Raw genomic sequence first — 12,445 nt, 5'->3', positions numbered from 1 at the left:
AGCCAAGCTCTTTTGCGGAGAGACAAACTTATCCCCCGTATCATGCAGTCTAATGCACAATAAACAGCTTCTTCTTCTTCTTCTTCTTCGTCGTCGTCGTAGGTGACAGGAGTCAGTAGGTCGTTGTCAGGGACTGAAGCAGCAAACCAAACTTCATGGAGTCCATTTCTCCATGCATCTCACGAAGTCTCATACGTCATTGCAGCCAAACATTAGAAATTTCAGACTGGAACGCAACGTAATATGTCCCTCGGCTGGCCTCCTATCGATGACAACATGGAGGCCCGTACACATTTTGTGACGTGGTTGATGACACCGAGAAGGAAAGAAAGCGATGTTGTCCTCAAATCTACATCATCATTGGTTACTCCCCCATTCGGGCTGATGGGTGAGTAAATATCTAACACCGTTGATGGTTAGCACAAGCAACAAAAACATTTTCATGAAACTGGTGCTTCTGATCAACCATATTATTCTTTCAAATTTGACCATATGAAAAAGGCAGATTTATCATATCATAACATGATCTACTGTGACCCAAACTACATCCTTCCACCTTGTATGACGTTTTTTTTTTACCTTACATATACACACACATACATACATAAAAGAAAAAAAAACTATTAGCTACTCCTTGCACATACATACATACATACATATATACATGCAGGCATAAAAGAAAAAAATAAAACCTATTGGCTACTCCTTGCACATATAGCCAACCAACCCAATTTCATCTATAAAAAAATTTGGGCTTTAGCTAAAAGCCATTATTTAGCGACTTAATATAAGAAATATGTTTTCTATAAATCAATAGACTATGAAAGTAGAACTTCCATAATGCATCTGTTTACATCAATCACTCTCATGAAGAATAAACGTCACGCATAAGCAATGTCAGAAAAATGCAAAGTTATATCCAATTGTAATCAAGCAATAAAATACAAAATCAAAGAAACCAATAATTAATTGGGGGGCAGGCATCACAGGTACAATGGTTTTTGGTCTCGAGGGATGAACCTAACAAAGATTCAAAGTCAATCATTGCTTTTGGGCCAAATACGTAGAAATCACTCACCTAATTAGGGCAGACATTGATTATGTAGATACAGCAAATCCACCAAGCAAACCATGGCATGCAATAAATATCTCTCTCCTGTGAACCTTTCACGTCCTGAAAATTCCTTATTAGAGAAAAAGATTATGGGCTTCCACCATCCACTATACACTGCATTTACTATAAATATCACATCCTCTGGTTAAGCTCTATACCTAGAATTTGAATAGCAATTCTAAAAAATATATATTAGGGAAAAAAAGGTATTAATGGCTGGAAAATGAAAAGTGCCTCAAAACCCCAAATGATGAGCTCCTCAGCTGCTTTTACCAAGGCTCTCATAGAACAAAATATACCCATGTTCTGTGTTGCTCGCGTACTCCTGTGAAGAACCAAAGTACTTGTGCATGGTCAATTCATCAATCATCTCCACAGTCTCATCGTCAAAGTAGAGCCAGTGGTTATGACTCTTGACGAGACTGACATAGTGACCATGGTTCGGACCAGTTCCTATATGAACCACAACTGCAAAGAGTGAATACTCTGTGTCGGGATCTTCGACAGTGTTCATAAGTTTCAACTCCATGGGAAACACGACCCGGTATGATAGCTTCTTGTTACGACCAAGGTGCTCAATATACTTGAAGCGCTTGAGATGAATTACCAGGATGCTTGGTGGCTTCTTAATCTTCATCCTCTTCTGGGCCTCTTGCAAACTGCCCCAGCACAAGAACAAGAAAAATACCCATTCAGATACCGATAACTCAAATGCGAAAGGTATTATGAAATTGTTCGCAGGTGAAAAAAATGACAAGTTTAAAGGTAACCATGAATTTGTTTGACAAAAATGTTTCGATCTTTTATCTTTTTTTTTAGTGTCGTTGACATTTAGTGATCAATTTGACAAAAAAAATGCCATCAGGAAGAGACTATTGTGGCTAATTATCAAAACAGGATCCCAGGGTCCAGACTTCCAGCAAGAAAAAGATGCTACAACTTGAAACTCATGATTCCTGAAACTTAATGCAAACGTACCAGCTTAATGACTACTATGTGGTAAATTAGTTTGGTTATTGAAACCCAAAATGAAATATAAACAGAATTGATGATCCAAATATTTCATCAGTACCAACACAATAAAACACAACTGCTTCAATCAAAACATGAGTTGATTTTGGTCCAAATATGCTATTAAATACTTGTATGATAATGGATGAGACCATGACTAACAGTCTTTCTTGGACAATGCTACATTTGACCTTGGAGACTATAGGTTTATGATGATTGAGGGAAAAGGGCACAACAAAACTATGATGAGACTTAATGATAGTAAAAAGAACAGTTGAGTGAAAGACACAATGTACCTGCAGCATTTGTCGCAGAAGAACTTGTCCTCTGCATTCAGAGTCTCTGTTGAGCTAAAATTCTTGAGACAACTTGTGATTGAACTATTTTGCTCAATGTCAAGGCTTAGGTCAAAAAATGTTTCATCTCTTGCAGTAACAGTTTCACAACGCAAGCACCTCGTTTCATTGGTTAGAATACCCTGTATGTGAAAGGACAATGACCATAAACTTGCCTGGGTTTCTGCAATAAATCCGAATTAACATCCAACAGTAAAACAAGGATTACCAGACATGATCACTTGATTTACCTGAAAACTGTCATGAACCCAAGTAACAAAAGGGTCTTTCCGTAAGCCATTGACAGGAGGATTGCTTGGACCATTTGCAACCTTCTCAGATGATGATGACGATGATGATGATGAGGCTTCAGGGGAAGAATTTGCAGCATTGGACTCTCTCTCCAGAGTATCAACAAGCTCATTAAGCAGGAAATTCAGAAATTCATGTGCATCCTACAAATATACAAAGAGATAACAGTGAATTAGCTACAAGAACTTGTATCATTCAGAGCATACAATCTCTGGAACCGATATGAAACTGCCACCATGTCAATTTTCCGACAATACAAATTACACAGCAAGCATCAAAACTTACCTGGTGCATATAGCTGCGGAAGAGTTCATTTTGTTTCTTCACTCTTTGCACAAAACGCCTAGGAGATATAACGCCAGTTTTCTTCTTCTGAGAGCTGATCTGCACAAAGTAGCATGCAATTGAACATAACTGCAGTGCACATCTGATTTCCCTGGATATATCAAGCATAACAATTTTCAAGTGACAAATATCAACTGGACAACTTAATCATACAGTTACAAGAGAAAGTAGATGGCAACTCAAATAAGATGACTTACCAAATAACATTCCATCACTAAGATACAATAAACTTGAAGGATTTAACTGACACAAAGTATCATGGCCTCACATTATTGACTTAGAAGGAAAAATAATTGTCAAGACCGCAGAATAAGGTGATGCAAAGCATCTACTGGAAGTTAATAAGAATTTATGCTGTAAGTGAAAATTCATCACTATTTGCAAGTAATTGTCAAGTAATCACTGGTGCTAGGACTATAGGAACTGTTTAGCAAGCTTAATACAACTATAGGATTAAATCAAGGTCTGATCTTATTTTTTTCAGTATAAAAAATCTATGAATTTACTGATCATATACAGGATAAACCCTCGTGCGTATGTTATTTGCCGACAGTATTATTTTGACTGATGAGGGTGTAACCAAAGTGTGACTAACACTAAATATATAAAATATGATTTCAGAAATACTAACAAGTAATGAGGGAGTAACCAAAATGTATAAAGTTATAAGTACCTATGAACAGAGTTTTTGGTACCTTAGACATATTAGTCATAGAGTAAAAGCTAGATGGTTGAAGTGGAGAGCAAAGTTAAGTTTGATCATTGTGTTTCCCTTAGATTATAAGGTTATGAGCAATTTTGTTTTCACCCAAGACTATAATGAAGGTCATAAGGTTACGAGCAATTTTGTAAGACCATTATATGGTGTGAGCAACTTTTAAGTTTTAAACACATAAAATAGTGATAAATTTTCTGTCTAAGCGAACATGTCCCTCAGATCATCATGTTCTTTATTTTTCTTTTTTTCGCTCAGGACTGTAGTGAAAAATACAATTTAGGAGCATCATAAAGTGAAACAGAATTTCTACATATTGATGAAATAATGTAGGTAGAATTATAAGAATAATGAAATGAGAAATCCTCATGAAACCACAAACCTGAGAGAACAGATCGGCAAGACATGTCAAAAGGTTCTCCTCTGCATCCCCAACATTTTTGTTGTTTTCATAGTAATCCAGCAATTGCTCACGGAAGGGGATGCAAAAATAAAGCACCTGCATGTAACATGCCATAATGACACTAGTTTATAAATAAATTAGAACATGAGGGAATACATACTAAAGAAAGATCCTCAAAGTGGATCACTTAAAGTTATATTTTCAAAAGATCATTTTAACATATGCAGAACGTTCTTATCAGTTTAGTAAGGGAATAAAAGTTAATATGTTATTACTACAACATTTGGGACAATCAGTCATCACATAGTGTTGTTTAGGCACAAATTCTCCTCATTAAAAAAAAAAAAAAATCCTAAAGCAGTTGCAATTTATTACATGTCAATAAGTTACATTCAACAAGTTCCCATCCATCTGAATAGATAAAGAACATGCCAACTAAAACCAACCCTGCAAGCAAGTAAACTACAATACCTACATTTCAAGACTTGATGCAACATACGGGAATATGTGGGGAAAAAAGTGAAGGAAACCAACGACCACTAAATCTACGTGGTTTGCAAATTTTTCATCGTTTGATTTAGTGTGTCAAAACAATCATCCTCTACAAAGTAGGAATGTCAAAAAGATGAGAAATAATAAAAAATATATAAATTCGCCAAAATGATTTAAAATAAGAGTAAAGCTTATCAGCATAAAAGCCCAAATAGTTGAATAATGCCCGTCGAGCAACAAAGAAGGGTTACCTCTGAAACAAAGCTTTCAGGATCATTAAGGTGGACATATAGTCAACAAGAAAAGACTACAACTAAGTCGATCATACCAACAACAATAAAACTCTTGCCACACTTTCCCCTGAGAAGCTGAAACTACACCTATGCATCTACAAATAAATGTGCACCATGTCGTAGCATCTATTTCACTCCACTATGATGTTTTTTGACATGGAATTTTGTTTGATTAGAAAATTTTCAGTCCACACGTGCAGGACATAAAAAGGAAGTAAAGTACTTGTACTGACTATAAAATATATTCATACAATGCCAGAAAGGTAGATGAAGCTCCAACAGTGAAGAATAATCTGAAGATACTTAAAAGGCACAAGTAGAAATTAATTTGAATGTAACCTAGTGCTGTCAGCTGAATCATCGAAAAGGAGCACAACTGCTTGTTCACCTTACATGATGTATTGATCGCACGGTTGAGGTATCAGAATTTAGAAAGACAACCAAAATGAAATTTGGATGTACCTTCATGATCAAGGACCAACAGATGAGAAAAGGTGAACTTACATCAGCGGAAGAAACATATTAGTTATACATGGTGAATCAGAGGATGCTGCGAAAATTAAGAATGGAACTAACATATCAAATACTAACTGTCGAGAGTCAGAAAGCCTTAATTGTCCTATTGCCAGTGAAGTCAAAGGGCTCCTGGGCGCTCGCCTAGGCGAGCTGTGGCCCGAGCACCCGCCTATTGGGCTGGGTGGGCAATTTAACTCAGGCGCGGCGCAGAGGCTTGTCTGGGCCCAAGCGTTAGGCAGGGCGAGCTCCCTCTTCCCCACCTTATGTGACCCATGTATCAGTTTATTGCTGCTTTTGCTTCCCGCAGGTTCATTGACTATGCTCTACTGCCATCCCTTCTATTGCTTATAGGATCGAATCAATAGAAAAAAAAGAACTAGGTCAAGTTGGCTGGTGGAAGTGGGTTCTCACTAGGCTATTCATCTAGATTGACCCCTTTACGGAGCTGTAAGAAAGCTTCAAGGATTTTAGCCAACTCAAACAATCACCGATAGTATTTTTCCCTCTTTGATGTGTTATTTTAGTTTTAGTTTATTTATATTAATCATGATATATATTTTTTAAATTATAATATTCGGGAGCGTCTTGCTTCATTCGAACAAGTGCCTAGAGCCTCAGGCATTTTGGGAGCCTTTTGGCATCTAACGCTTTCAACAACAATGTTTGTTGCTACAGTAAAAAAAAGGTAACAAAGATAGAATAAAGATAAAGACAGACAAAAAAAAAGGATAGTTTCCCAAGAAAAATAAAACTTGTCAAATGATAAAAACCATCATGTCGAACCTATGTTACACGAACTAGGATTATTTAATTCAACCCCATACTTGACTAGACCAAAACCTTTAATCATCTCAAATTTAACTAATTTGAATACATGCCCTTAGTTTCTGTGATAGTGAAACAACTGAGCATGTCTCCAAACAATCATAAAGCTTTATCACTACATCTAATGGAAGCCTTTGTATCTTTAAGATTAGTTCCAAATTGCACAATTTAAGTGAAGCTGAACAATATAACCGCAAAAACCTTCATAACACTAAAAAGATCTCAAGCATTGCAACAAAGGATGACTTTTATCAGATGGACTCTGCATGGATGATGGATCCTCATTTGTAGCTTTTCTTCTTAAATTAATTGTTTGATATTTGATCATTTTAGAATCGTTAATGCTACCAGATCTCAACTTCATATCTTTCTTTATAGTTACAAATATTTCCACTTTTATTTGCAAGAAATCAAAAGCATTTGATAAAATTCATTAAGAAAACAAACCTAACAGAAAAATCAAAAAACAAGAATTTCAGAGAAGGGGAGGCTTTGCGTTGTGGATAAATGCAAGCGCCACATGTTACATCTTATGGCCTCGAAGAAGAGACAATATGGGCTTCAAACACCAGTTTAAACAATAGGATGAAGGCAGATAAAGTTTCTTGACTGAAAATTTTACTTTAGATTTAGTTCAAGATCGATAGACAATGACTTGAGTTATAAAGGATTCTGACATACTGTTACGTTTTCTATAAGTTAACATGATAAGATCTTGAAGTCAGTAGTTGGTGAGAGCGAACACAATATTAAGACTTACAACACTAGTTTTCTTTTCAGTGGTTCACGTCTAAGATCTGGTGTGTATCCGGGTTCCCTCATGTTGAGAGCGTAAAACATATTGCAAAATTACTAGAAAGATCACATTTCAAGGAAAAGGACATTTGAATCAGCACGCTCTCCGTTAAGTAGCAAACGTTATAAAATTGCTTCCTACTTTTTCCCATAGGATGCAGAAATCAGATGTGATCCTATCATACGAAAGAGAAATTGACACAATAGGAAAGGATCAAAATTGAGGAGCGGTTTCGCGTTTCTTTACGACGACGAAGAGGGAAAACATAAAAACAAAGGGAACCTGCAAGACGCTGTTGCAATAGCAGGTATTGCCGAAGTTCTCGAGACCAAAGTAGCGTTCGCCTTCGGGAAATTGCTCGCCGAGGGCCTTCTCCAACTTAGACCCCGTGGCGCCCATCACCATCCACCGTTCGTGCTCACCGCCCAGCAGCAATCCAAGCGCCGCAACCCGAACCCTGTCGCGTTCCCCCTATCGCTCCCTCAGCCGTCGGTTCCGAGGTTTCGCCCCCACCGATGGAGAGGCTCTATCGACTGAAACGGGAAGGAATTCGTGCCTCGATCGTAAACGTCCCCACTAGGGTTTCCTCGCCGGCTCTTTCTGTAGTTTCCTTTCTTTCCCTCTTCGTTCTATTTATTTCGGATCGGTCCGTTGTTGATGATGGCGGAGCGCGACGGATCGGAAGACGGCGTTGAGAAGGTTTGATATGAGGCGACCGACGAGTTACCCGTCTTTACCCCGAATCGATGACCCACGCGGGTCCCGCTGAGGATGCCCACGTGTCAATAGTGGTGCGTTGTTCGGTGTGTGTAAATATATATAAATTCAAGCCGTTTACGATAGCTTTCTTTTCCGAGAGCGATATCTTATTTACGTGTTCACTAACTGTGTTCGATGCACCTGTCGTTGATTGGTCAGAGGCAGGTGGGGTCCAAACCACGGTGACAGAAAATGAAGGCTATCGAAACCGGAGCTACCGAAAAGGTACGAAGGAATTGCTTCGTGAAGGGTTTGCCCCACGTCACCGGGCACGTGTGTGCCAACGAAACTTGGTGTTGCTCAGCCGTCTCCTCAAAACAGGAAACGGCTTTGAGAGGGACCAATAGCACGTAGAATTACTGTTGATATCTAAGAGTGGTGTATTTTTCATAATTTGAGTGGTTGGCGGTTCGAATTTCTCCGTCTTGGCTTGATTTTAATTCAATTTTAGGATTAATATAATTTTAATTAATCATAACTATGTCACACTTATTCGATGACACTAGATGCTCATTTGATATATCAATTGAGAACTTTCAACTTATGCTAAGGCTAATTATATATTATCATATGTAGTTAGTAATATTTAACATTACGATCCTTACATTTAAAAAATTATATTAGGATCATTATATTTATAAAAATAAAATATTTAATAATCTTTCTCCTCATGCCATCAACTTTATCGACGGAAGATACTGCACATACTGTCACATGCAGAAAATGACACGCTTTGCTATCGTTCATCAGCTTTGCTATCCTCCCGAATAGTCTACTTGGAGGAGAAAACTTCGATTAAATCTCGAAAATTTATTATCAAAACGAGCTAGTTGAGGGTGCTCACCAACTTGTCGATACTGCTTAAAATGCAACCATGGATCTTGTTGTTGGCGTTGATGATGATGGAGGCTTTGAAGTTGCTAAAGTTGTTGGGCATTGAGAGTTAAAATAATTGTCATTTCATATACGATGTTGAGCTCCTTGTTGAAGAGCACCAACGATAGTGCTCCCTCAAAGTTATTGAATCAAAGGTTGAGGTACTTATGCGACGACAGGCGAAGGGCAACATCTAAGAATGGGTCGATGAAGTGGTTATTACTAGCATTGAACTTGTGGAGGAGTTTGAGACGAAAGATGTTTTAGGGGATGATACCGCAAAAGCTATTGGAGTTGATGTGGAGGAGGGCGATGATTGGAGATGGTGTCGCGAAAGTGATTAGAGTCTTGCAATCAAGAGGCCGAGCTCTGCAGAGAGGTACCTGGTGATATTTTAATGTTGTTAAGGTACATCGCGGTGCAAAGACGCTGTGATAATTGCACACGTCAGGGTCGACCTAGTTACCAGTGAAGTTGTGGGAGTTGGAATACATGGTTTCCTTCCCTGCTCTCAAAGTGGCATAAGCACAATGTAGGCAAGGAATGGCGATGATGACACCGATCTCGACATTGAACTCGAAGTTGTCGGGAGGTCTCCGTTGTCTGTGAAAACCAGGAGGTGATGGTGCGTGATGAAGGTAGCCTCGATGAGAGGACTAAGGAAAGGTGTGAGAGAGAAAAGAAACATAGCAAAATAACAAAGTTAGAGGGGAGGACGATGAGAATAGCAATTATAAAATTATCTTTTTATCTTTTTTAAAATATTATTTTCTAGTGTGAAATTTTCTATCAATAGAGTTGATGACAGGATGACAAACGAAATTAAATATTTTACTTTCGTACTTAATATAATTTTTTAAATTATAAAGATCATCATAATTAATTGTAAAGAATAATTTATAATTAGTCTGAATTGTTATATTATAACTATAGCATCCATGCACATTTTTATGAATCAATAATGATCGACGATAAGCTAATGCTCAAGGGGTAGATTATGAGGGCTAAATACCATCCATAATTCTCTTGTACTTCAAAAGACCAAGACAATTACTATGAATATTTTATAGAAACACAGAATTATGAGCGGTACTCGGAAATAGAGCTTCCTCATACTTCGCATGTTTCATTTAATTATCAAATAAGTATATATATATATATATATATATATATATATATATATATATCTCGTATATATATATATATATATATCTCGTATATATATATATATATATATTGCTTTTAATAAGTTCATATTATACAATTTCCAAAATTTAAGAAATAAACAAATAAATATTAGTTCGGAATGAGAATATATATTTTTCCTGACAAGTTAGCTATTTGGTTGAGTGTACCGACGGTGCTCCGATCCGAGCTCTCTTTTTATAAGGCTTTAGGGCACGTTCTCGATATCTCAAGGTCCCAAAAGTGCGATCGATAGAGCGAAAGGAGGCGGCGGAAAGATGAGGCTTTTGACACACAACATGCTCTCCTGCAACATCAAGGGCGTCACCAACGGCTTCCCCCTCCGCCTGGAGGCCGAGAAGTGGGTCGAGAAGGAGGTGGAGCTCAACGCCGACTTTCTCCGCCACATCTTCCCCAAGATCGAATGGAAGGCCCTTGCGGGCGCCGCCCGCGCCGTCGACTACTGCGAGCTTCCCGAGGAGGCCGACGCCGCGATGCTGGACTCCGAGGACTTCCTCCGCCGCTTCCACCACGCGCTGCTCGAGATCCACGTCGAGGAGGGCGCCCTCGTGTGCCCCGAGACCGGCCGCGGGTTCCCCATCACTAAGGGCATCCCCAACATGCTCCTCCACGAAGACGAGGTCTGATTCGAGAGGATCGTTTCCGATCGCCCTTTTCCTTTTTCTTAGGCTTTTGGATTAGGGTTTTGTGTGGCTGGGAAATGCTTCGATGTATCTTTACAACTCTGTTCTCTTGTATCTCCATCTGCAACCATAAGAACCCCAATTGGTGAACTGCTGTTTGGTTTATCCTTGAACCCTAACCTTAATTTTGACTCAGTTTGATCCTTTACCACAAAAGTTTTTTTTTTTCTAAATCAACTACATCGAAATCACCAAATTGATGTCGCTAATTGATCTATATCGTTTCAATTCAATGTGATTTATGTCGATTTGAGAAATTGGAAGTAAATGTCTTCTATAAAATGCTATTGAAATGCTAGCAAAACTATATTAAAACTATATTGGCCATTATAAGTAGATGGAAATACCACACCGTCCGATCCTTTTCGATAAGGTCGACAACAACCTCGTCATGGGGTTCAAGAAGTCCTCGGCGTCGGAGGAAATCTCAGCCGTTCCATCGTTTCGGCAGCCTATCTGGACCGTAGATCTACTCGTGTGTATGCAACATGCTCCACCTTTATTTCCCTCCATCTCAGTGCATCGATTCAAGAAAACAAAAGCAGAGAAAGTGGCGAGAGAGAGAGATGGAAGTCGCCGAGACGTCGACGGGATCCGCCACGGTGGGATGCTTCTCGCTCGCGGAGCTCCGGTTGGAGGGCTCCGCTCCCTCTGCCGTCGCCTTCTCCGAGCCCTGCCCCTGCTGCGGCAACCGCAAGCGCCGCTGCCTCCAACCACCGACCCGCCCGCGCAAGAAGCTCCTTGTCTACGACCTAGCTTCCTCCCCACCTTCTCCCCCTCCCCCTGGCGCCGGCCCCCTCCTCCAACGTTCCGATTCCGCTTCTCACCACTCATCCCCCTCCGCCCTCGCCCTCCGGCGCTCTGGGTCATCTTCCTCCTCCTTACAATTCCCGGCCGCCAGCCTCTCGTTGACGCTCCCGCCTGCCGTTTTTACCCCTTTCGTCCACTCCCACTCCTTCCCCGTCTCCGCTGGACCCGCTTCCCACCTCGAGCCGACGGTTAGGATCTCGCCGTCCTCTCCATCGACACCGACGGGCGGCTCCTTTGTCTACCGGTCCTCGGACCCGACCACTCCCCTGTCCCCTCCACCGGAGATGTCGAATTCGTCCCCCTCCGCCACTTCTTCCTCGGGTCCGGATGAGGCGGTAACTCCCCTATTGGACTAGGGTAGCCCTTAATTTTTTTCTCATCGTCCAAATTATCGTCGCCTAACGATCTCCAACCGGCGATCGCGATCCTTTATTTGTAGTATTCTTTCTATTTTCCTTGTGGGAAAACAAGGGGCAGTTCTTGATTTCTCTTTACATTTCCACTGACGTTCAAATCATCTTCGCCTTGAGATCTCAAATGGGTGGTAGCGATCCTCTCGTTTTTTTGTTCTTTCTATTTTTCCTGGGAGTTTTCGTCCAAAGGGATTGTGCTCAAGATCCCGTGAAGGGCTTGTGACCGGATCTTTTATGACGACCCAACAGAGCAGGGAATTATGGTCATTTGGTTTCTGGCAGGAGGGCGGGAGCGAGGAGGGGAAGCGTTCGAGGGCGAACGGAGACGACTCCCCCTGCCACGAGGAAGACGAAGTGAGGATGCTCGTCAACTGCCGCGGCTGTGGGCTCGTTCGCGAGCTGGTGCTCTCCCACGGAAAGTGAAAGAGGTAACGCGTCATCATTACTTCTCCTCAAGCATTCGTATAGGTCACGTGGTCTTTCTATGTTTTTCCCTCGCTTTCATTTGATTTCTTGGAGAGGAAGATGCTTTAGAGACCTT

The 12,445-nt window shown here is 40.3% G+C and overlaps 2 protein-coding genes across 2 annotated transcripts; one reads left to right on the top strand and one right to left on the bottom strand.

Moving 5' to 3' along the window:
• Positions 1-1,159: 1,159 nt before the first annotated feature.
• LOC135650966 (ubiquitin carboxyl-terminal hydrolase 3-like) lies at positions 1,160-7,821 on the bottom strand. Its single transcript, XM_065170694.1, has 6 exons — positions 7,440-7,821; positions 4,215-4,331; positions 3,058-3,156; positions 2,712-2,915; positions 2,422-2,603; positions 1,160-1,773 (listed from the first exon to the last, which is right to left on the bottom strand). The coding sequence occupies exons 1-6, from the start codon at positions 7,560-7,562 to the stop codon at positions 1,374-1,376; spliced, it is 1,125 nt and encodes a 374-aa protein (XP_065026766.1). The 5' UTR covers positions 7,563-7,821; the 3' UTR covers positions 1,160-1,373.
• A 2,381-nt stretch (positions 7,822-10,202) lies between these two features.
• LOC135650369 (multifunctional methyltransferase subunit TRM112 homolog A-like) lies at positions 10,203-10,771 on the top strand. Its single transcript, XM_065169613.1, has one exon. The coding sequence runs from the start codon at positions 10,256-10,258 to the stop codon at positions 10,622-10,624; it is 369 nt and encodes a 122-aa protein (XP_065025685.1). The 5' UTR covers positions 10,203-10,255; the 3' UTR covers positions 10,625-10,771.
• Positions 10,772-12,445: the final 1,674 nt, after the last annotated feature.

Source organism: Musa acuminata, chromosome BXJ3-10 (assembly GCF_036884655.1).
Source record: "Musa acuminata AAA Group cultivar baxijiao chromosome BXJ3-10, Cavendish_Baxijiao_AAA, whole genome shotgun sequence".
In the NCBI taxonomy this organism is placed as follows: Eukaryota; Viridiplantae; Streptophyta; class Magnoliopsida; order Zingiberales; family Musaceae; genus Musa; species Musa acuminata.
Note: the sequence above shows the minus strand (reverse complement) of the source record. Positions and strands in the feature narration are given on the sequence as shown.